Here is a 25,936-nt window from a genome sequence, read left to right on the forward strand (position 1 = left end):
GATGTTATATGGTTTTCTTTGTTCACCTTATTTGCACCAATTGAAAGCTCTTCCCCTCTTCTTCTACAGTTCAATTTCTTTCAATAAACAGGTTTGGACATCACGAATCTACAAATCAAAATTCAAATAGTTTTTTTTCTTCAATCTCTGATACTTGATCGTCAAATCAACTTAAATTTAAGGTATGTTCTTTTACTCGTCGATGGATACTGGTCCATCGTACCGATCATCAAATCATCGCTTAGAGCTTGTTGGTGGAACTTTAAAAAAAAAATTAACATCTCAGTGACTTAAATAAAAACTTTTGAATAGTTTAGTAGCTTAAATGAAAACTTTTGAATGATCCAATCATCAAATTGTAACTTTATTTTAGTTAAGTGATCAAAACAAAAACTTACCCATAATTTAATTACTAATGGTGTAGTTTTTTTTTTGAATAAAATGGGAAGAACATTTACACAAAATGATATAAAAAACAATTAATATGTAAAACTTTATTGTAATATATAACATTCTAAAGAATAATAAGAATACTAAATACATAATTGATTGAGGTAGACGCAAGAGAGAATCACAAATTTACAGAGTAGGTTTGAAATTAATAATGTTACAGGAAGGAACTTCAAATTTAACTTGAAAGAAGTTTTCATTTGATTTCCTAGAAACAATCAAAGGAATTATTAACGAATATGGCGGGTGTTTTTGCAGGTGTTTATTTTTAAGTGTTAACAAATCTGCAAATCTTCCTGACTTCACCATTGACAAAGCTATCCGAATTCGTAATGTTGCCCAGCTTCACCATTGAATCCGAGAACTGATTGAAGAAAGCGAGAGGGTCGTCAGCATATTTTCTGACCAGCTTCTTAGTTTCGATTCCAAAAACGTTGGAATACATTTCTTGGTCTGAACTTAGTAACCCTTCCCCTCTCAGCAGTGTATGGTAAAATGAATTGTCGAAAAGATTTGGTGTAACATTGTCCATTGCTGTTACGTTATTCTCTCCCGAGCTACTAATTGCAGCAGGGCAGATGGATTTCAAGTTTCTGAGATACGAATCTGTTGCTCCAAAATCTCCATAAATTCTAGCTCGAAAGTTCTCACACCGTGCCATTCCAATGGTGTGAGCGCCTGGAAACATAAAGAAATTTAGCCATAAAGTTTGCTCAAGATGAATGTAATGTATATATTTTTTAGAAGATTTTGTATGTAAATTGCTTACCAGCAAGAGCTACCATATCAGTCACTGATAGACCTTGATAAAGAAATTTAGCTATAATACTGAGAAGACCCTCATTTGCTGTTGGAATGTTTTCCCTAACTAGATCATAGTTGGCTGTTTTTGAATCCTTTCTTCCCACTGGTACATCCCAGTAAGGTCCACCCACCTGCAAAACAACCATTAAATCAGTGCCCTCCCAAGACAATCAAGACCCCCAAAAAGAAAAATGATTAAATCTAGTTTCTTGTTATACCAGAATCACTGCATCTCTAGCAGCAACGGTGAGGATATCAGCACAGGAAACAATTCCAGGACACTCAGATTCAAGCTTGTTCTTAATCCTGTCAATGATTTCGAAACCTTTTAGAGAATTCACATTTGCCGAAGCTTTCTTTTCTCCTTGTAAACTGATTGTATCATCAAGCAAAACTGACCCATCACAACCCTGCATATGCATGCATGGACAAATCATTATACATATGTGAAAATTCATAATGGAAATCTTTTTAACTTGCCCGATATTTATGCAGTACTATGTGTATGTTTGAATTAAAAAACCTGAACAAAGCAGTCATGGAAATGCAACCGAAGAACCAAAGCTGCATTTCGAGGATCAGAGTTTACTTCACACTCCATTTCTTTCCTCACAATCTCAAACACAGTGGGGCATGTTGATTTGTAGTAATCCAATGTCAATGGTGCGTCTGGACTAGCTGCAAAAATGGTCCAACTGAACAAGGAAATACAAACCAGAAGGATTGAAAACCATTGCAGACTGATCAGGGAAGGTTGATACGCCATTGTTTTGAACAAATGCGTGGAGGCCGGGAAATGTACTTGAACATATTTATGGGGAAATATTAGTGCTGTTTTTATAATTTATTTTTTTACTTTTCGGGCAAAGCTGTCCGAGTATTATTTAGTACAAGTTAAAATTATGTGCAAACAATTAGTCAATAGAGGATGGAACTAATGTTGGCATGGTTGGTGAGTGCTCTCAAACCAAATCTGGTACTTATAATTCTTAAATCAATTTAATTTGAAAGATTTATGGGCCACCCACCAAATCATGCATCCACACATAACAACAAATGTTTCTTTACTTCTTAATAATCCAACTTTTATTTTTATCCTATTTTTATAATTAAATTTCAACATTTGCAACTTTTCTTTTTTAAACTACGTTGATTTACATTTTGATCACTTTATTTTAAAAAGTTACAAAATGATCATTAAACTATTTGAAAGTTTTTATTTAAGTCACTAGGATATTAAGTTTTCTTTTTAAAGTTCGACTAGCAAGCTCCAAGTGATTCGATGATCGGTGTAATGAATCAATACCCATCAACGAGTAGAAGAATATATTTTAGATCCAAATCGATATGACAAATAATGTCAGAGATCGAAGAAGAAAACTGTTTGGATTTTGGTTTACAGATTTGTGACGTTCAAAACTTTTTCATGGAAAAAATATTGAATTGTAGAAGGGCAGAGAAAAGAGAGTTTTTAATTGGTGTAGGTAGTGTGAATAAAAAAAAGTCATACAACAACAATTTTAACAATTCAGTGACTTAAATAGAAAGACATTCAAATAATTTAATAACCATTTTATAATTTTTAAAATTTAATAACCAAAACGTAAATTTACTAATAATTTAGTGACCTTAAGTGTAATTTATTATTCATAATCATCTGTCATGTTTTTAGACAAAGCTGCCATGGATATTATATAGAATGTGTAGTAGAGTTTAACTAGGGATGTAAGTGAACACATCATTTTTGAAGACACTTTATTGGACAAAATATAAAGCCTAAATTATTGAAATAAACAATATCCTGCAAACCTCTTTTTTAAAAACTTGTGGAAGTGAAAAGGATGTCATAATCCTAAAGAGGTCTATGAATCCTACATATCTACTAATAATCAGGAACTCCACATGTTATTGCATGTCTTATTTGTAACTTAAAAAAGAAGAAAAAAAAAGCAGCCTCTTTGGTATAGGGTTGTTATAATCTAAATCAACGACAAAAAAGAAAAAAAAGAAAATAGTGATGATCTTTCCATTTTTTTTTTTTTAGTTTAATACGATTAGACTTAACCAGTTGAACATATTAGGTTAAACCAAGGCTTTAATTATTGATAAGTTTCAGTTGACAAATTGGAATTCAGCTCACTTGGTGTAATATGAACAGCTTTAGTCATTACTTGGACTTTCAACCCATTTAAATAATAATAAAAGGAAGAAAGATTTTCTCAAAGTTAAAACTTCCACGTTATAGGCCCTTTGCCTTTGTTGCTTGACAAACAAGAATGATGTTTGAAACATTCATGATCATGATCCTTGAAGTTCAAGACTAGTTTCACGTGGAGATGGTAGCCAATCCAATATTTATATACTATATTCTTTTATTCAAAAAGACAAACATGTAGTCAAAAATTGATAAATTTACTATGTTATTAAACTCGAACAGAAGAAAGAAAAAAAAGAGCTTTGGTACTATGTTAATGACTGTTTCGTAAGCTTTGACACTCGAGCCTACAATAATGTAATCAAACTTCAACTAAACTAAGACAAAAGGGATCAATTAGTTTTAAGGGCAAAAATTTTGAAACCGTAAGATAACCCTCAATCTGGCTGACGACTTATCTTCGTGTTGATGAATTAGGTTTTCCTGGTAGACATGTTATCTTTACAGCAAAACTTTACTGGTGACCCAACTGACCTAAACCCCATATTGTGAAGGTGCCAAAGCCGGACATCAAAAATCAACAACTAAACTTCTCCAGTCCCATACTTCATCATGAAACAATATAAAGTTTCCTTCTATTACTAGGAAACGTGCGTATTTCATTGAACTTGAAAGAATATCGATGTTTAAGCCAGGGATGTTCTCCATCTGCAGGACTTACACAAAGAGCCCTCTCTATCAGTTCCACTGAAAATGGACCTGCTCAGAAGCTTACAGAAAAATTGCAACAGTGAAAACAGACACTTCACAGGAAAACAACGCGTTCACTCACTGGCCACTTGTTCCCAATGCCGGATTTCGATGATGGTTTTAATCTGAACCAAAGTGTGGTGAGTACTATGAGGTTTTCAAATGAAAGTAAAATTACCTTTTCATGAGTCCTTCCAAGGCCCTATTGCTTGTTTTTGGATCAATCCTCATGTTCATCTTCTGAATCTGTAAAAAGACAATAAAAAAGAGAAATTGAAGATAAAATAGCCAGCTATGAAGTTCAAAATGGAAAGCCACTTGAAAGCACATTCTGGAGAATAACAACATGGATGTATATTATACAAGGGTATGAAACTCTTTTTTAAAGTTATTACATATGAGAAAAGAATGATGTAGCATCCTAAAGTGCGTAAAATAGATGCAGTAAGAATGATTCGTATGGCCTCCATTCAGCAGCAATCATTATTTATCAGTCAGGAAGTAAGCCAATTAACAACATAAATATACAGACACAAATTCACACATACACACAACAAATCCATGTTTTTAAAGTCAGAAGTTACTACTGAGATTTATTTATCACTTTATATAGTTAATCTGTGTTCTTACGTGCAGATTTCCAAGAACAAATACATATATATATGCTGTACTTACCAGATCTAACATCTTCACTAATTTTGCCTCCAGCTTGGATTTGGTTGACTAGCATTCGATACATCAGTACCCACCAATAAATATGAAGAACAAGCAGGCAAAATAGAAGTGTGTTGAACAGATAATAACAAATTGGTCCAACCACTGGATGCTTTTCCTTGTCCAATGTCTGGACAACTTCATAGCTGCCATAGAAGACAGAAATAAGATTTAAAAAAAAGAACAAAATTATAAACTCAATCTAAGTGGATTTTTATTCTCTGTACATTATCAGAACTCGAAGGCAAGTTCAGAATATATATTTATTTTTCTTTAAAAGAAAGCCAGTTCCCATCACATTGTAGCAAGACAAAGCTCTTGGAACCCCAGAACGCATCCCTTCCAAAATGATCAGTAATCAGTGTGATAAACCTTCATATATACTGAAGCAAGCAGATAGCAAAAGGGATTATCAAAAGTTCCTAAATCAGATTTAAATCTAGAGATCTAAAATATAAGTTCATAGTACCAGGACTATTCCAACGTCTAGGACTTGCAACAGGGATGTGTATAAGCTAGAAAAACACCGTAAAAGTTTCCTTTCTTTATTCATATAAGAGAGAGAGACAGATTGCTGGTTACTTCATTGATGTAACCATGATTATTTGGTGCAAGCCTTATATTTTTTATAGTTGCTTTCTCTTCCTTGACTTCAGTGCTATGTGTATGGATTTGGGTTAGTTTCTCAAGTACTTGAAAGGAAACCTCATAAAATTTTGGCAGAAAATATATATCAGACATGAAATCATACAAACCTTGTACTCCATAGGACCCAGAAAGGGAAGTATATGAGGCGCAGTAAGATCCATGACAAAACAAAAATTATGAATGCAATGCTAGCGAGTTTTTCAGCACCACAATATTTGCTCATCTTCCCTATCTCCAAAAATACATCGCTAGCATCATGAATTGCTAAAACAACTGAACCGACACGGCCAAATCTGCAAAAAACTGGCATAAGGAAAAGAAACAACTACTCTCTAAAATCTCAAGAATCAACAAGCCTAATATCTTACATTAGAGTAAGAGTCTCCAAAGCATACCTAAAAATGTAAGAGAGCACAACGAGGGTGACAGTTGCAAAATGATGACCCATTAAGACTCCAAAGTCAGAACGCCTTGTTTCCCAGAAAATTAAAGCAAATATAGAGTATGTATAAAACCCAGCAGCATACATATAAAGTCCCTTTAATTTCAATCTGGAAAACAAACATAATAGTTAGCCTGCCGAGTTCATAAAGTTGTTTATCTCATATCTTTGAATGTATAGTAAACGCAAAGATACCTTTAAGTCAATGTTAATATTTGAAGCAAAAAGGAGCAATTTATTGAATATTGATAATGAAGCTTACTTAATTTTTTGATCAGGCCAGACCTGATCCCCTGGCCCTACCCAAAAGTGTCTTGTATTGTTAAACCAGGGCTCCTTAGAAGTTACATAGAGAGCCAGAAATTCTGCAGAGAGAAAATAAATGCATTTCCAAGCTGACTCCTTAAATTTTATAACCTTATTCTTGTTGTCTGTTGTATTGGTATCTTGCATCTGATATCCCTTTCCAAAAATCAACCGCCTTCCAACTCTCTGAAACCATGTAAGATATTTTCTAAATGAATAAACTGTTAAGAGGATTGACGTTGATAGAAAAAGAGAGATTGAACAATGGAGAGGAGTGACCAAACTAGCTAAACACATATAGCAATTACATTACATTAAAAAACATTTCAGACAAGCACTTTGATCTACTTAATTTATGATTTTGCTTAATAGTATCAACAATGATATGGACCTTATCCGCACTCAAATAGCACTTGACTTTAATCTATTTCAAGCGTCATTTAGCAAATAAATTGCAACAAACTATCTCCCCATATTGGTGAAAGTTTCAAACAATAGTCAAAATACTTGTACATCAACACACGGCACCTGGATGCACTGAAAATAATCTGGAAGCAAATCTTCAGATAGCACTGCACAAGTCCACACACAATGCAGTCACCTATTTCATAGGAATATGCCAGTGTTTCAACATGTGATCATGAAAACAAAGACATTAAGCTTTTATGTAGGGGAAGATTTAACGAAAATAATTCTACAAAATGGTAAAACTCTAGTTATTTGTGAATAACCCATAAACATACAACAGTCAAGGCAAAGTCTCACTCAATAACACTATATAGGTTCAAACAACATCCTGCGGAATTAGGGTCAACCTAGGGGTGACACTTATTTATTGATTTAAGCTCTTAGGAGAACTAATCTGAAGAAAACAAAGTAAAGAAAAGAACTACATTTCAGTTAGACTAGGGAAATAGAGTCCAACAGTTTCATTTCCAAGTACTGAAAGCCTTCAGTTTACATTTGCTTCTTTCTTTTAGAATTCATTGACATCAAACATCTATTGCTAACACTTCAAGCTTAGACTCCCAGCAGCTCAATACATTTAAGTGAATCATGCTCAAGCTTCAAAGAGATAAAATATATTAACAGAAGCTAGAGCAAAGCTAATTTGTAGCTGATGCTGAAGCAACAAGACCAATATAGTCCTTCACTCAATTCCATATTACGCAAGCTATATCAAAATACCACAAATCCTTTTCACTAATATGACCCATAGTGTTATGCAGAAATAAAGGCCAGAAGCAGCTCTTAAGAAAAGCTACCAAAGAAAATACAAGTTTCTTCCAAAGAAATCTGGTTCCAACACAGCTAAAGATGTATAAAAAGAAATAAAACTTTCAATGTGTTTTCGAGCGCATAGATTTAGCTGTAAGTCTATGCTACGGCACCATTAACTCACCAACTAAGTTAAACAGGCCTAATGGAAACCTAGACTCTTGCCTTGTGGTTTGAGTACCAACCATGTCGGGTTGGAATCTGCAAGTAGTGGATTCAAAGTTCAAACACAGTATCTGCCATAGCCTTTGGGGGTGTTAACGTAGACAAGCCCAAATTCAAATTAAATAAAACCTCTTTTTATTTAAATTGTATTATAAAAATCATATATATGTATATTGATATAAAATATATGTTATATATGAACAGAAAAATGGGTCGAGTCAAGCCAAATTCAGGCCCGGCATGAAATTTTCTGAAACCAAGTCACGGCTAGGCATGTATACTGTTAAGGTTTTTTTTGTTCTTAATATACTGTTAAGTGGTAAGGATAGAGGGAGAGATATAATATTATTCAATCCCACTTGGATAAAGACGACATGCAGCCAATCCAATACAAATGATTTTACTAAGAACATTGATTTAGATGCATTTCCACTCTATATCTATTTCTTATTCATTTTAAATATCGATAAGATAACCAAAAAACATAATTAAAAGAAAGTTGAAGTAGGATCTAATTCCAAATATCCAAATCGATTTCTTTATAGCATCATATCAAAAGCATAAAAGTACGTATAATGCCATTCGCATGGAAAGAAACAACTAGCGGCACCAAAGAACACGTATGAATCCCATATTATTCAATCCCATTAGAACAAAAGCAACCAATCAAACAATTCAATAAAGCTAAAAGAAAAAAAGAAGCAGCAAAGTTTCAAAAGCATTTCAAAACTTAAGAAGTAATGTAAAAATCCAATCAAATTATCATAAAAGAAAAAGTGTCTGAAAGGGATAAAAACAAGTACCTCAAACAGAACTCTATCGAGAAAGAACCGAACAGAGGGGAAAAACATAAAAAAGAAAGGAAGGACAATGAAATCTTCTTGAGCAGGATAATCTTCTTCTTCCCAATTAATCGATTTCATAAGCTGAATCAAACCCATTTTGTTTTTTGCAAGCTTTGATTTTTCATCCAAAATTTTCTCAGGAAACAGTCTAAAGAAGAACGTCGAAGAAATGGATCACATGCAGAGGAATACGCAGAGAGCCCCCGGCCACTCTGGTTCTCCCTTTTACTTTTTTATCCTTTTTAATGAATACAATAAATTAACAAATTTATTAACTCAAAATAATAAAAATAAATAAATAAATTTATTAGTTCCCGCATGATACATAAATGGCCCTGGTTTTGTTAGATTTTCTAGATTGCAACTTTTTTTGGTTACCCTTTGCTAAGGATGTTAACATGTGGAAGCTCGGATGAATTTTGAATCGAGTTGATTAAAAAAAATTTGAGTGTAAGGCGGGCGGTTTTTTTAAATAATAAATATAAAACAATTATAATAATTATTTATCTTACTCTCTTGCATAAAATTTTCATTTTACTTTAATTTAAAAATATTAAAAAGATAAAATTATAAAAATCCATTATAAAATAACTTTAAATTCTTACATCTTTTCTCTTTTAATTGTATTTCTCAAAATTAAAGTTTAAATTGAAAATATTAATTTTTTTGAAAAATTATGTTTAAATATTTACTTGTCTTTAAAATATTAAAAATATTAATAATAAAAAAAAGATCAAATTGAAATGGACGATTTTCTAGATTATATATCCATAATAAAGTGAGATTGGTGCTGAAACGGTAGTGATGAATTTGGGAACATTCACCTTTATCTTGCTCTAGTGTCATAACCTTACGAGGAATCATGCCAAATTTAGCATATGAGAAGTGTATACAAACCTTGTAAATACACTTCTCATATGCTAAATTTGACATGATTCCTCCTAAGATTATGCCTAACAACCAACTACAATTAGATTTTTTTTCTATTTATAGAGTTTGACAATTTTTTTCAATTTGTCACTAATTCTTCAACTTTTCAATTTGGCCCCTTTTATTGTTGTTCGTTTCAATTTAGCCAAATTTGCTTGTTTTTTCGAACTTCGACATTCCAATTGCATCCTGACAAAATTTAAACAAAAAATCATAAGCTTAGTAGCATTCTATTCAAAATTTGACAAAAAATAAGTACATTAAACACACAAAATTAGCTTGCTATCAAATCTCCCCTACTTAGCCGATGTTTGTCCTCAAGCATGTTGTACATTCCCATACTAGAAATCATTCGACAATTTTTGCAAAATCAAGTCTCTTTCCACAACCAAACATAATGTAAACAATTGAAGTGAAACATGAATAAGCAGTTGCTAGGTTTAACCAACAAACATTTTTTAAAATTCTAATATTATGCAAAAATCAACTACTTCACTAACTTAAAACTTAATCAAACTTGTAAGGCGATCGTTCTTAAAAGTTTGGGATGTAGTTGAATCTTTTACATAAAATGAGATGCGCATCACCTCGGTTACTTAATTTGACACGTCTCCAAACAAATTATTTTTCCTTACTTATAGCAGCTCAGTTAGCAGAGTTTTTACAAGTTTTGGTTCATTACTCAAATCTTTTGACGCAAAGTGAGATGTCAACCCAAACACCTCATCTCGATTATTCAATTTGGTCACATTTCCGAAATCTTCACTCATAACTAAGCCATTAGCAGAGTATATATATTACTATTTCAACTTATTTTTTTGACATAAGATAAATTACTTATATGAGACTCAAGTGTTTTTATTAAGCAAGTTTAAAGAGCTAACAATTTTCATGAAATTTTGACTTAGTCACAATATTTTCAATTCTACAAAACATTTGACAATCAAATTAAGCAATAAACAATTATTCATAAATTACCTAATTATTTAAATTAACTAAACATATGAATTGAATGTTTAATTTCAAAACAAATTAAAGAATAATCTCAGTATAAGAATTAATACATGCAATGATGAATAAGTAATCGTATGACATGTACTACGAATCCCCCTACTTAGCCCACATTGCCCTTAATGTGCAATTTAAAAGAATAAAAAAGAAAAGGGTAAAATGTATTTCCCGTGTATATTTAATTTGGTGGAGGGCATAAGAAATGTTTGCTTTACAATATGGTGGGGATGTTTGAGATTTGAGCTCCCATTGTGTCAAGGCGAGTCTCAATGCGATTTAGTCGTGCCTCTTTAGCCGAAGGGGGTTGCTCATCTTTCTCCCTAGGAGTTGGATTGTGTCGTTGACGAAAACCTCTATTGTTGCTAGCAAATCGTGTACCTGGGGGAACAAAATGAAACGCAGTAGGGGTGCTGACAAACAAACAATATTTATCTAAATGATCCATAGTATATGCATATCTAAAAGATGAAAACTCAATTCTAGATGGAAAATGTTTGTGGCTAAATGTGTGATATATGGACCGAGTATGAGTGGTCGGTGATGTAACACCCCTAACTCGTATCCGTCGTCGGAACAAGGTTTAGGAGTATTACCATAGTTTACCAATCAGACTCAAATATTTTATATTACTTCACATTCATATCAGAAATTAGTCATAAATTTATCATATCGTCCTTTGTATGAGCCATCGAGGCCAAAACATACATTAGAAACAAGTCGGGACTAAATAAAAAACTCAGAGACCACAGTTTCTGACATCACTAAAAATCGGGCTGTTATAGGCGAGCCTGCATAACAACATAAAAACTTTGTGCAAACCAACTAGATTGACTTTATAATCGAAATGCATACACCACAAGAAAAATAATTTCGTCTTAGTTAGGACAGACGAAGAATCGTTACGGCCTGAATAATAAAAAGCAAGAAATCTATGAATGTATCTTAGGGCCGATTCATGCACTAGTAAGGCTTTAGAGGTCTTAGAATTGTAAGTGTGTGATATAGAGTTAGTCAAAGCCGAGTAAGCAACATCAGCATCGAAATTGCTTGGTATGTTAAGTAAAGCAATATGGTATGAATCGGATTGAACATCGTTAGGGTCAGCGATACCCATAGCTATATTGAAATTCGAAACTAACATTCTAAATGTTTTACCAAGCAATTGGAAGCAGACGATGTCTTGAGTTTCCACAGTCCTAATGGCATTTATATTGAAGCTAAATGTTGCATAAAATCCATATACGAGTTCGTAGTATGCAGCACAATTAATATTCGCATAAGATGTCCAACCAATAGTATCGAGATAATTAAAAACATAATCACATAAATTAAGTCTGTCGAGGTTGTAGAGATTGGAAGTGTAATTATACCAAGAAAGTGACAAAAAACAATGATGGAATTGTAGAGATTGATTAGGGGCAAAATGGTTTTTTCTTAAATAGATAATTATGAAAAATATCTCATAATTGTTGTCCCATTTTAAGCCTTGAATTTTTATGAGAACTTAAATTGAATATGGGCCACATGTTGAAAATGGTGATGTTCATATCTTTTAAGTTATAATTATAATTTTATATTCATTAAATTTAATAGATTTTTATAGAAAATGTAAAATTTTCCATCAATTATCATCCTTTCCAACATAAACCTCTATTGTTCATGATAATCAACTTTCATTTTGTTTCATTTTAGTCTTGTCCACCATTTTAACTAACCCAAGTTTAATTCCTTCAATTCCTTTCATAAATTTTTAGTGAAAATAATAAAGCAACCTTATAGTAAGTTTAGTTTCATGTAGAGACAAGTGATGTTCATCTTGGAGTAGAAATCAAACTTAAGTTATGGTTTGGTATAAAGACCAAGGTATGGATGATAAGGTTTTATCATTAATCTCATGTTTATTTCAACAAAAGTGTATGTAAATATTATTTTATTATTGTTTTGATATTAAATCTTGTATATGTTTTCTTATGAAAACAAAGAAAAAGAGAAGATGGGTGAATCTCAAATTGGTGATAAGGGAAAAGAAGTAGCTAAAAAGTGAATGAAGAAGAAGGAAGCTCATCCAAACACTTGGCTGTCAGTACCTCAAAATTTTCACTTTACCTAATAAAACTTAAGTGAAAATTTATTGAATTTGTTATAGTAACATTTATGTAAGTAAATTATATAAGATAATGATTGATAATTACTATGAAATCGATTTTAAAATAGTGATGTCAAAAGATGAATTTAAATGACAAAGAAAAATAATTTACATGTAGTGAATTTGTTGTAAAGAGGACTAAATTGAAAAATTTACAAAAATTAGATAAGTAAAACAAAATTATTAGATATAGAAATTAAATTAAGTGTTTTATGATAGTGAATCAAATGCCAAGTGATATTTTAATGATGATTAAATTTGATATAATTAAGGACTAAATTGTAGAAGAGTGTAAAGTTTGAATCACCATTAATTGTTAAGTGAATGTGATGATTTTAGCATATTTAATGCTCATGTAGGTAAGATATGAAACTAGTAGGATATAGATGACATGCCATTAGGAATTTTTATGCGTGCTAATGATAGTGGCATTTTGATGCAATACAGTGATACTGCAATTTGGTGCTAGTGACAGAAGCATTTCGATCTATTTCAATGACTTTTCACTTTCGTGCATATCAATGTACGCATATTTGTGCTAGTAATTCAGTGTTCTTTTTGCATATCTTGTGTGTTCTATTGAGTCTACATATAGGCTAACATGAAACAAAAAAATGGAATTTATTAGTGAACTTAGTAAGTGTCATATAAGAAGATAGTTGAGAATTGTTAATGCTTAACCTTTATTTAATTTCATTTTATATTATTATAAGTTGAATGTTAACATTTGTTAGTTGTAAAGGTAAATTTAATTTTTGATGTATTTACTAAGCTTTCATAAGCTTAATGCATTATTTTTCAATGTGTAGGTAGAGGCTTGACTTGAAGCTTTAGAGTGAAGTTTCTATCTCAACTCATCTCATCACATCTCAAGGCTTAGAAGAGAGTATGGATTTAATCTTTTGATATTAGTTTATGACATGTAGATAGGTTTAATTTAAGTACATGTTTGAGATTACTAGTGGAAAAACTTAGTAAACTTTGAGTATTTTGTTAGCTCTGTGAACTTGTTTGGAATATACACACATATATTTATATTGTATCACATGTTATTTTGATGGTGCTTTATGTTTAAAATGGATAATTGAGGTATGGGAATGAAAGGTAATGATATTGGCATGAAAAGAGAGCATTTTGACATGTTTTGGGGTTCTTTACACTTGGGGTGCCAGTACCTAACTTCTAGAATGAAAACAAATCTACAATAACTTCGCTAGGGTACCAATACCTAGCTCAAAGGTATTGATACATGTGCTTCTAATCCTTATACTTACACTGTTTTGACTTAAAAATGTCCCGAATACATCCAAATTTTAAGAATTGCTTAGAAGTGTCCTGAATCACTCTAAATGAACTCAATTTGATAATGTCCTACTAACATTCGATGTATGGCTTAACCCAATAAAAAAATATCACAAGATTACCTTCATTTATTAGTACTCTCCTATGCCCTTGAAGAGGAATAATGTTTCTCTTTCTACTTTTTTACTAAGCCAAAGACACCTACAATCTTTTACAACTCTTCATACGCCACCGAGTAAAATCATCACCCAAGCTTCCAACTCCTTCCTCTTAACATCATTTAAAATTTACATTACAAACATCATTCACAAATTAAATTTTATAAAATATATATAAAGTAATTTAAATACAACAATAATACACAAAAACACATAAAACGTAATCGGTTTAACTATTAATCAATGAATTCATATTCTTTAATATATTAATTAGAGCCTGACATAGAGCTTGTGAATCGATTAAAATGCTATAATTTATTTCTCATAACTATCTTTAAATTAATAATGTGTATATATATTTATTTTATTGGAGTATTTTTTTAAAAATTCCATTAATATTTGATTCTCAATTCATTGGAATGCTAAACTGCTTGGTTTCTCATGGCATTGTCCTCGACATGTTTAATAAGTTATTAATTAATTACAACTTTTTTAAACGTGTCGGTGATTTAAGCCGCGATTTATAAGTTTACAATAAAAACTTAGGTGTCCCCGTACTTTTATAGATATTAAAATTTAGTTTCTCTATTTTTTAGATTTAAAAGTGCAATTCAATTGTTGACACTCTTAAAATTATTCTGTTAGATTCAAGTTTATTAGAATGCAAATTTTTTATTACAGAGTACCAATAAATTTAATAGAAGGATTTTAATGTTGTTAATAATTAAATCTGAATTTTGAAATCTAAAAATAGGATTAAATTCATAAATATAAAGATTAAGAGTACAAAAATTAAAGTATATTTTAATCTAGAATTTATATATGCAAATAAACTACTTTTTGGGTGGTAATATGCCAATAAACTTTTATAACCAGTGTGTATTCAAAAGTAAATTGCATCTTATAATAATGAGGATGCATTTTTTTGTTAATGCTTAATGATTTTGATTAAGATAAATTTATAAAAAATAGACAAATAATTTGAAATAAAAACCTTTTATTTTTATACAATACTTAGAACTGCCATTAATACCCTTAAATAGAAGGATAATACGCTTCAGCGCATTCGCACTCAGTCTCTCCTGCACCGGCAATAATACCGATGCTAATCGACCTAAGACTCAATCAACAATAAAAATCTTTTCTTTTAATGTAATGAAAAAGAACCTTTTTAATATTAATGGCTAATAAACTAAAAAAAAATCCCTTAAACTACTACACTTTATTTAAATAAGTCTTTAAACTATTTTTGTAATTAGATAAATCTCTATCTTATATTTTTATTTAAAAGAGCCCTTGATTTTAATAGTAAAGAAAATTTATTTTGAATTTTATGCTTTTAATTTTTGGTTGATACAATATAAATTTTATATACTTTTAATTTTAACATACAATTTAAAAGAGTAATCAAAATTTTCAAACAAATGATTAAGTAGGTTATGTATATAAACACTTTCAAGAAATTTTAAAATAATTTTTTTACTTTTAAATATATTATATTATTTTTATTTAATAAATTATTCTCATAAAATTTATATCGACATAAAATGTAAATTAGTTTAAAAATTCAAATCATTTTTACATTAACATTAACATCAAGGGTTTTCATGGATAAAAATTATAGGGCTTATTTAACTACAAAATAACCTAAGGGCTTGTTTAAACAAAATATAATAGTTTAAGGGTTTTTCAAGTATATTAACCAATATTAAATGAAAATAAATACAAATTAAATAGGTCAAATAATGAATTAACTATTGTATTCCAACAAGAAGTAGACAGGTGCTCACGTGCATGCATCTGCATGTACAGCTTACTTTACATGTAAGTCTCTCTGCATCGTCCCTAAACCCTGAAAATGGGAAAATGAAAATACACTTCTCGATGATGTTCATCAATGGCGATGTTTCCTAGGAAATAATGTCATCCCTGTCCCCCAACTGGACTTTGCCAATCTTTTGACTTTTTGGCTTTTTTGATGATTTTATTGCTCCTTTTATGAAATTACATACAAATATGATACGGGAAAGTATAAATAACATATACAAATCATATGAATATAACGGAATATATTAATCCATATTTTTTTGGTTCAATATATTAAATAATCAATAAATTGATTAAAAAAAACATAACATAAATAAACTAATCAAAATCTAAAAACTTAAACCTCATATAAATAATACTGACTGCAGTTGTTATTGCTTAACTCCTTTCTCCGAGCTCTCTTCAAACTGCAAAAAGTTAAAAAAAAAAAAAAAACAAACAACAAAACAATGGCAAAGGGCTTCTTTTTCTTGATATTGGCTTTGCTTCTGCTATCAACTGCAAAAGGCAGGCCTCTTTCCAATGACCTTCAGAAGCTACCATTTTCTACACCAGTAAGTTAATTTTCTTCCCTGGAACATATCTATTCTTTATTTAGTGGGCATATTTTTACTGGATTTTTTTCTATGTTAACGATTTACAGGAATCGATAAGTTTCATTGATGGCGAGTGCAGAGGTTTGAATGATGAAGAATGTATGATTAGAAGGTCATTGGCTGCTCATACGGATTATATTTATACCCAGGAAAATGATGCTCCATGATCTTTTCTCTATGAATTCCAATCTTCACTTCTCCGGAATGTTCACAACTTAAACTGCTTACTTCTTATGTTTTTTGCCATTGATAAAGGTTTTAAACTATGTAAATCGAAATCATAGCATGTATTAAATGAATCTGATAGACCGATCAATGATCATATCATACCAGAAAAAAAAAAACACTAGAAAAATAATGCAGACAGAATTCTCATGCAGGAGCTTTGGATTTTCAGATTGGCCCTTTAGGGTTTTTCCTTTTTCTTTTTCGTGTTTTGACACTCTTATCTGATATAAATTAATTAGTGATCTGGAAAACTTTAAAAGCATGAATATACTTTTTATTAATTGGACATAAGTGGAATACACGTGCTCCCATAATGAAATCTAACTTCTTTCTTGCGTCAATTTGGGTCCTGAGCCATCAAGTTTATTGCTTATTAGGATTCAGAAATCTCAAGAGCTGATGAGATTCTGAAACCAACAGATGAAGTTTCGAGCAATGACAAATTACATTTGAACAATATAAAGAGCAAGTGAAGCCTGTGCTTTGATGTCGATGCTTTTTGGTGAAAACAAGTAAACCTGGGCTGAACTCTGTTAGAACAATGGCAGCAGCAACTAAGCAACCAAGAGCATAAGCACATAAACAGCAAACTAAAAGAGAAAAAAAACTCAAAACAACAGCAAGTAACTGAAGAAGTCATGTTGCTTTCATTCCCATTTTCAAAATATAAGATGTTACAAAAATAACATGTCAGTTACCTAAACTTGTAACTGCTCCCACCAATTTGGCAAGTTGCCAATTAAAAATAATACAAGTTAAAAAGCTGAAACAAATCAGCTATTACATCCATCATATTCAAATCCTACTAACTTTAGAAATCAAGTTACATATCAACTTGATAACTTTACAAAAGATCAAAATAAACAAAATGAAACAAGCAGCTTCTGGTCCTGCTCGAATGCTGGTCTGCTGCTGCTGGTCTGCATTATGGTTACTTGTTGCATTGCAGTCCATGCTCAACACTCCTCCTTGGACTTTAGGCAACAAACACCAATCGAATCCCTTAGGAATTCAAACCTAATTGTGCCAAGAGACTTTGTCAAAATGTCAGCCAATTGGTCTTGTGAGCTACAATGTGTAAAGACATACTTCTTTGGATTGTACAGCCTCTCGAACAAAATAAAACTTGAGTTTAAAATGTTTAGTTTTGCCATGAAAAACATGATTTTTGGAAATGGCAACTGCTGACTGGTTGTCCACCATAAGTTCAGTAGGCTCAAGTTGCTCTTCATTCAAATCACATAGCAACTTTCTAAGCCAAATAGCTTGACTCACTGCTGCAGCTGCTGCTATGTATTCAGCTTCAGCAGTTGACTGAGCTACTGTCTGCTGCTTCTTTGAGCTCCAACAGAAAACTCCCGAACCAAGTGTAAAGAAGTAGCCCGAGGTACTTCTCATATCATCAATCGATCCACCCCAGTCACTATCTAAGTAGCCAGTTAATTTCAACTCACTTCCTCTCTTGAACATTACTCCAAACTTCAAAGAGCCTTTGACATACCTGAGTATCCTCTTAGCTGCCTTCAAATGGGTTATGTTGCAGCTGTGCATAAATCTAGACAATAAGTTAATTGCATGCATAAGGTCAGGTTTGGTTGCTGTTAAATAGAGCAAACAACCAATCAAGCTTCTATACTCCCTTTCATCAACCTTTTCCTGATTTCCATAGTTGGTCAGTTTCTCTCCCATAGCTAATAGTGTGTTCACTGGTTTGCAATTTTCCATATGAAACTTAGTGAGAATTTTCAAGGCAAATGCATGCTGGCTGATAAAAATGCCTCAATCAAACTGGTTTACTTCCATACCAAGGAAGTAAGTCATGATTCCCAAATCTGTCATATCAAACATGTCTTGCATTTTTTCTTTGAACTCCTGAATCAATTCGACCCTGCTTCCAGTCACCAATAAGTCATCCACATATATTGAGACAATTAGCAAAGTTTCATCTTTAGACTTCTTTACAAACAGAGTTGGCTCACTCAAGCTTTTCTCGAAATTGAGCCCAGACAGGTAAGCATCTATCCTGTCATACCAGGCTCGAGGAGCTTGTTTCAGTCCATAAAGAGCCTTCTTTAGCCTATAAACTTTGTCCTCATTTCCTTGGATTTTAAAACCATCAGGCTGTTCAACATAAATTTCTTCCTTGAGAAGACCATTCAGAAAAGCTGACTTGACATCGAGTTGATGAACCCTCCACTGCTTCTGTGCAGCCAAGGCAAACAGAAGCTTTATGGTATCCAGCCTTGCCACTGGAGCAAATGTCTCCTCAAAATTAATGCCAAACTGTTGGCTATACCCTTTCACCACTAGCCTTGCCTTGTGCTTGTTCAAAGAACCATCAGCATTGAATTTGGCCCTGAAAACCCACTTGACACCTATGGCCTTCTTTTGATCAGGTCTGTCTACTAGAGACCAAGTGTCATTTTTGTTGATCATATCTATTTCAACCTCCATGGCTTTCTTCCAGCTCTTGTTTCTTGTAGCTTCTTCATAGCTCGAAGGCTCAACAATGGCTACATTGCATCTTTGGTAGATATCAGCAATGGACCTGGTCCCTCTCACAGGAGTATCATCTACATTGGCATTACTGACTTCATTTTCTATCAATTCTAAGTTGCTATCAATCTGCTCTTCTTCAAACTGACTTGTGTCAGAGCCATTTAGACTCCAAAACATTCCTTCATCAAATTTGACATCCCTATTTACCAAAATCTTCTTGGTTGAGGGATCAAATACTCTGTAGCCCTTCTTGCAGCTACTGTAACCAACAAATATACCTGGAACTGACCTCTTCTCAAGTTTGGTTCTTCTTTCTGCAGGTACAAGTACATAACACATGCAGCCAAATTCTTTCAAATGAGAAACAGCTGGTTTAAGATCATACCATGCTTCAAAAAGGGTTTTATCCTTCACAGCATGTGTTGGCAACCTATTAAGCAGGTACACTAAGGTGTTGACACCTTCAACCCAAAAAATGCTTGGAAGCTTGCTTTGAAACAACAAACACCTGGCTATATTCATCACTATTCTGTTCTTTCTCTCACACACTCCATTTTGCTGAGGAGTGTACACTGTGGTCAACTGATAATGAATCCCAGCCTGCTCACATAGTTTCTGAAATCTTTCAGACAAGTATTCAGAACCATTGTCTGTTCTCAAGGCCTTAATCCTGTGACCTGTTTGATTTTCTACCAAAGCCTTAAACTTTCCAAAGACTTCAAACACTTCTGACTTCTGTTTCATAAAATACACCCAGCAAAATTTGGTCAGATCATCTATAAACAGTATAAAATACTTACTACCATTCAATAAAGGGGTCTTTATTGGTCCACAAACATCTGAGTGCACCAACTCAAGCCTTTCTCGAGCCCTCCATGCTTGGTTAACTGGAAAAGGCAACCTAGCTTGTTTACCAAGCTGGCACACTTCACAAACAGACTCACTGACCTCAACTTTGGTCATGTCTTCAGTCAAACTCATTTTGTGCAGCAAATCTAGTGACCTGAAATTGACATGGCCAAACCTTTTATGCCATAGATCAGTACTGTCAGTTAAGCTTGTGTAGGCTTTTCTCTCAAGCTTGCTTACATCCAGCATGAAACACTTAACTGCCATAGGTGCTGAGACAATCTCTCTACCATGAACATCACTAATGACACAAGAATCATTCTTGAAAACTAGGGAGTAACCTTTCTTAACCAACTGACCTACACTAAGTAGGTTTTGATCTATTTCAGGCACATAGAGAACATCTGAAACCACTTTGTTACCTGAACCAGTGTTGATCACAACATCACCTCTGCCCTTGGCTTCAATCAAGTTCCCATTTCCTATTCTAACCTTCGAGGTAAAACTCCTGTCAAGGTTCTTAAACATGCTCTCATCAGCTGCCATGTGATGTGAGTAGTCACTGTCCACAAGCCAGCTATATTTGCTATTGACTGCAAAGCATGAGGCAGTGAAGATATGCTCCTCCTGAGCCAGAAGATTCTCAGCAATCTTGGCTTGTATTGGCTGTACTTGTACCTTTTCTTTATTTCTACAAATCTTCTCATGATGGCCATACTGCTTGCAACTTTTGCATTGGATATCTGGTCTGTTCCAGCAGTACTTTTCCAAGTGGTTAGTCTTCTTACAGTGAATGCATGGTGGAAACCTCCTTCTGTCTGCATCTTTCTTTGATCTGTCCCTCTTTTCAAACCAAGGCTTCTTAGCCTTTTGACTTGAGCTAGAGCCTTCTCTGACCTATGCTTGAAAAGTACCTTCAGGATTTTCCTCATGTTTGCTAGCCCTTCTCGGCTCAAGTGCATATAGTGAGTTAACCAACTCAGACAAGGAGATGGTTGTGAGATCCATCGAGTCCTCTAGTGAGGAGATTTTTGACTCAAACCTTTTAGGAAGAGTGGTTATCACTTTCTCAACAACCCTGCTGTCACTAAAATCTTCTCCATGGAGTCTGATGTTGTTCACAGTAGCCATGATCCTATCAGAATATTGCTTGATAGTTTCTGACTCCTTCAATTTCAAATTTTCAAATTCCCTTCTAAGGTTGATAACTTGTTGCTGTCTAGTCTTATTTGATCCCATGAACTCCTCTTTCAGCCTGTCCCATGCTTGCTTAGGTCAGTCACAGGCCATGATGCGAGTAAAGATCACATCAGACACACCATTCTGTAGGTAGGCCATGGCTTTGTGCTTCTTGGCTCGCTCCTCACCATGCTGCCTGATCTGAGCAATGGTTGGATTTGCTCTTAATGGTGGTGGCTCAACATCATTCTCAACTACACTCCACATGTCATGTGCTTGGAGGTAAGTTTTCATTTTAACTACCCAAATGTGGTAGTTCTCTCTAGCAAACACTGGTGGTGGAGGAGGCGCAAAGCTCATGTTGCTGAAACAGGTTTGACAAACTTGATTTCTTTTTAAGTTTGTTTTAAAACAGAAAAGAATTAAACAACAGAGGTCCTCAAAGACAAGAGGCTTTGATTACCATTTGTTAGAACAATGGCAGCAGCAACTAAGCAACCAAGAGCATAAGCACATAAACAGCAAACTAAAAGAAAGAAAGAAAAACTCCAAACAGCAGCAAGTAACTGAAGAAGTCATGTTGCTTTCATTCCCATTTTCAAAATATAAGATGTTACAAAAATAACATGTCAGTTACCTAAACTTGTAACTGCTCCCACCAATTTGGCAAGTTGCCAATTAAAAATAATACAAGTTAAAAAGCTGAAACAAATCAACTATTACATCCATCATATTCAAATCCTACTAACTTTAGAAATCAAGTTACATATCAACTTGATAACTTTACAAAAAGATCAAAATAAACAAAATGAAACAAGCAGCTTCTGGTTCTGCTCGAATGCTGGTCTGCTGCTGCTGGTCTGCATTATGGTTACTTGTTGCATTGCAGTCCATGCTCAACAAACTCAAGTTGTTAGGCAGGCAAATTGATCGATGCCTCTCATCAAAAAGCTTAAAAATAGTAGTTTAGGGTTATGTTAATGGATAGCCTTTTTCTAATGTTTTGCGCTTGGTAGTTGGTATATAGTAATTGTTTGAATGATGAAGCCACTATTAGCAGCCACCTCCACTATCATTTGTCATGTTGTCCCTGTTATTGTGACCAACACTGGAGATTGAACTGCCTTTATGGGGACTGCACTTGTGGCATGACTGGACCCTGTTCATTGAAAAGACCACCACTTTAAAACCAAATTGTTTCTTTACAATCCAATACATAAAATTCATATCATCCGTGAGGATTCTCAGTGCTATATACTGTTGTTTCTCTAATTCATATCTCAAGTGAAACTTCTATAACCAGAGTTGGTGGGTTCATAATGATAAAAAGGTTAATGGTTAAAAGTCATGATTGAGTGTTTGATTTGCTTCTGATGGATTACTATTGCTGATATCATTTTCTGCCATAGATATGTTATGCGGCGAGAAGAGCCGCAAACAGTTGTTTCAACTAGTATTTAAAATGATTAATAGATGTTATTGCGTGGCTAAAACTAAGGAAAAGGAGGAACATAGACTGATAGGATTGTTATTTATTGCGGCATAAGTGTAACTCTCATCTTAATATAGCAAATCTACAGAGTTAGCAATGGATTGGTTTGTCGGCTCAGCTCTCAGGTAAGCAGTGTAGCAGGGAACGTCTTCCAGCTCTCTCAATGCTAGAGAATACGGGCTGCCAGTTCTTAAGTCCGTCACCATTCGACGAAGATCGGAGGCTTCTTCCTTGAGTCTTGCATTCTCTTGAACAACTTGGTCATGGCAGTCTGATACATGTTTCAACTTGTCTATGAGAGACTGGTTCTCATTTCGAAGCCTGACTACCTGTGACAAAAGTTCATCCAGGTGCTTCTGTTTCCGCATCCTCGACCTACGAGCGGATTCTCGATTCGATATCATCCTTCGTTGTTTCCGCTCGTCGATGATCCTGCTCAGCTGGTGTTCCTCCGCTTCATCTGAAGTTGAAGTACACAAGGACTGTGCAATGAATTCATGAGCGGGCAGTGGGATGTGGGAATTGGATTGGATGTTTAAGAATCTATCGAAATGAAAACCTGGGATTGTGTTTTGCATCATTCCAAGGTTGTCTGGAATCAGGATCGGGTTTTCTGGTGCAAGGTAGTGAAGTCCAGTACTGAGCTCACTAGGAACCATGGTTTAAAGTTTTGAAGTCGATGTCTGAGGCTGAAGGGTTGTAAAATTGTAATGTTTTGCAGTGATTGTTGAGCCTCTGAAGGTTTTATAGGAAGAAAAAGGCTTCAAAGGTGGGCCACTGTCCGCAACAAGTGTAACAGTTTCAGAGCTTATAACATCAGAAATCAAACATTTTTAATAATGTGGAGTGTCACTAAACGTGTCTATCAAAAGGCTTTACATCAGATACATGATCTTGTGACACGTATGGATGTATGTATGTATGCATACATGGTGAGATTAAATGTGTGAGCATGCCACAGAAATTTCAGAATCGTGTACTTTAATCTGTTGTCCGATGTAAAAAAAAAAATTGAGGAATAAAGTTGGAAGTCAATTTCATAAGAAAATTTTCATTAGTTGAAAACTCCTGCAGGGAGAACTGGATTTGTGCCTGATGACGCAAAGTAGTGCACTTTAAAAGATTAACCACTAACTAAATTATAGTTCCCGTGACTAATTTTATTAACAATTAGATGACTCATCCAGCACTTCAATTCAGTCATTTTCATAGTTTGATATCTCAATTAGGATGAGTAGTTGTTAGGAAAAGTTATCTCCCAATCTTAATAGTTTATTTGCGTTGCCATGAATTGCTTTATATCTGATAAGTTATGGAACAAAAAACCTTGAAGACATCGACTGAAGAACACTGCAATGTACGCGTGGGATAGTTCAGTGCTTCATAAATGGTTAATCAGTTTTGTTATTCTTTCATCACATATCATTGACCGGCACGTTTGCCACCGATCTAAGTGCCAAAAGTATACCTTTTCCAAGTAATGTTATTAATTTATATGTCAAGGAAGAACTGGCAGCATCTTTAATCATCAGTTCACAGTCAGCTGTGTTGTTGATGATTAAATTAAGTACATTGCTCTAATCTTTTATATCCTTTGAGGCCCACCTTCCAACATGATAAGGGAGAGATTTATCAATGGCTTATTATATAAATCGACTCTTCAAGTATTAATCAACTATGTCGAGTACCACTTATTGGCTTAATTTTGCTTAATGATCGTGATGGAGAACCCATTTACGTATTTATCCTTACAACTTTCATGTCTCCGTACGAATGCCTATCATATTTGGATGAATCCTTAAGGTTTGGAGATTTCCATTCCATTTATAGGAGTTGAAATGGCAAATTGGCTGTACATCCATGATTTCGCCTTCTTCCTGTCCGGGAACATTGAAGGTTCTAAATTTACTTAAAATTATTTTGCCATTTTTTTCGATATTCATAATAATTTATTGAATAATATTTGCAGTCATGACCAAAGTTATCCAATGGATATTTAAATCTATTCATATTTGAAAATCTAGTTCTCCCCAAAGTGCTGCTACAGTTAAACCAGCAATTCCAATAATTTAAAATGGTCTTACAAAGGTAGCTATGCCATTCAATATGGATAGAATTCTAATATATTGCGGTTTAGACGGCTTTTCGATTGCTTCGATATTGTTATAATAAAAAAATTATATAAGGTATTGGTGTTTTAAGAAAATAGAGAATTGTTGTAGGATGTTTGTCTTATAAGTAGTTGAGTTCTTTTATATCCTTATTTCATGTGCTCATGTACTTGAGGGAGGTGTTTATATACAAGGTTCGACCACTTCTTTCTATAGGTACAGGTCGTAGTAGTGACAGGTAGTAGAGTGATGTCTAAGTTTGAAGGTGATGGATTGATAGGAATTGTGAAGTGTTATTCTTTATTTAAGATTAAGCTCCTGGTGAGATTGAGTTTCGTCGAATAATCTAGCAAGTTTTGGAAGTTCTAGCAAGGCTTGAAGAAACGTCAAAGCGTCATAATTCCAATCATTGTTCCTTGTGTTAATTGATTTTAGACCTACTTCATATCTTTGATTGAGGTTTGAAATAGTAGCATTTCTTTGTCATCGTTGCTTTTCTCCGAGAGTCATTTCAGTTCACACTTAAATATTTATAAATAGGATTTCTTTGTAAATTCAAAAACTTTTATTTGCTTCTACTTTTTCACATGTGATCTTTTTTCTCATCTCTTATTTTTTGAAATGGTTGTCGATTTTTTGAAATTTCGAGTAGAATACTTCAGTAGCAATTGAGGAATGATCATGTTCCACTACCGAGATAGAAATGACAACCATGTTGAAACTACGATGTCTCAACCTTGTGACATTGGCTTCGCAATTCTGCTAAATTCCCTTGCATATGCATCCCTTCACCTACACAAAATAATCCCACAATAAACTTGTATTAAGATGAGCAAAACACTCATTAACCCAAAACACTAAAAATAACATTAAAACAACTAATTTTACTTCTAAATAATGAAAAGGTTAATGTGCACTATTTTGCATAGCCGACTTGGATTGATTGATAGGATCGGTTGAATTGAAAATTGGTTGGGTACTAGTCCAGAATAAGGAGTTGGATCTATTAACTTTTAAACTTTTATAATGGTTAGATATTTTACTTAGGTGC

At 33.5% G+C, this 25,936-nt stretch overlaps 4 protein-coding genes across 8 annotated transcripts; 1 reads left to right on the forward strand and 3 right to left on the reverse strand.

Moving 5' to 3' along the window:
* Positions 1–470: 470 nt before the first annotated feature.
* On the reverse strand, positions 471–2,087 carry LOC105762496 (peroxidase 11). The gene is made up of 4 exons (XM_012580273.2): positions 1,778–2,087; positions 1,473–1,664; positions 1,220–1,385; positions 471–1,128 (listed from the first exon to the last, which is right to left on the reverse strand). The coding sequence occupies exons 1-4, from the start codon at positions 2,018–2,020 to the stop codon at positions 719–721; spliced, it is 1,011 nt and encodes a 336-aa protein (XP_012435727.1). The 5' UTR covers positions 2,021–2,087; the 3' UTR covers positions 471–718.
* Positions 2,088–3,647: 1,560 nt separating this feature from the next.
* On the reverse strand, positions 3,648–8,780 carry LOC105764437 (ceramide synthase 1 LOH3). Of its 5 annotated transcripts, none has more exons than XM_012583000.2 (7): positions 8,516–8,780; positions 6,226–6,455; positions 5,917–6,072; positions 5,629–5,814; positions 4,835–5,019; positions 4,338–4,405; positions 3,648–4,117 (listed from the first exon to the last, which is right to left on the reverse strand). In XM_012583000.2, the coding sequence occupies exons 1-6, from the start codon at positions 8,651–8,653 to the stop codon at positions 4,380–4,382; spliced, it is 921 nt and encodes a 306-aa protein (XP_012438454.1). In that variant the 5' UTR covers positions 8,654–8,780; the 3' UTR covers positions 3,648–4,117; positions 4,338–4,379. The 5 variants fall into 5 exon arrangements, with proteins under 5 accessions (XP_012438454.1, XP_052480944.1, XP_052480943.1 ...); XM_052624984.1 differs by having other exon boundaries at positions 3,648–4,125; XM_052624983.1 differs by having other exon boundaries at positions 3,648–4,168.
* A 7,568-nt stretch (positions 8,781–16,348) lies between these two features.
* LOC105764439 (phytosulfokines 3) lies at positions 16,349–16,906 on the forward strand. Its single transcript, XM_012583004.2, has 2 exons — positions 16,349–16,485; positions 16,575–16,906. Exons 1-2 carry the CDS (start codon positions 16,381–16,383, stop codon positions 16,692–16,694), a joined length of 225 nt encoding a protein of 74 aa, XP_012438458.1. The 5' UTR covers positions 16,349–16,380; the 3' UTR covers positions 16,695–16,906.
* Positions 16,907–22,733: 5,827 nt separating this feature from the next.
* Positions 22,734–23,474, reverse strand: LOC105764438 (basic leucine zipper 43). The gene has a single exon (XM_012583003.2). It carries the CDS (start codon positions 23,431–23,433, stop codon positions 22,843–22,845), a length of 591 nt encoding a protein of 196 aa, XP_012438457.1. The 5' UTR covers positions 23,434–23,474; the 3' UTR covers positions 22,734–22,842.
* Positions 23,475–25,936: the final 2,462 nt, after the last annotated feature.

This window comes from Gossypium raimondii, chromosome 12 (genome assembly GCF_025698545.1).
Source record: "Gossypium raimondii isolate GPD5lz chromosome 12, ASM2569854v1, whole genome shotgun sequence".
NCBI lineage: Eukaryota > Viridiplantae > Streptophyta > Magnoliopsida > Malvales > Malvaceae > Gossypium > Gossypium raimondii.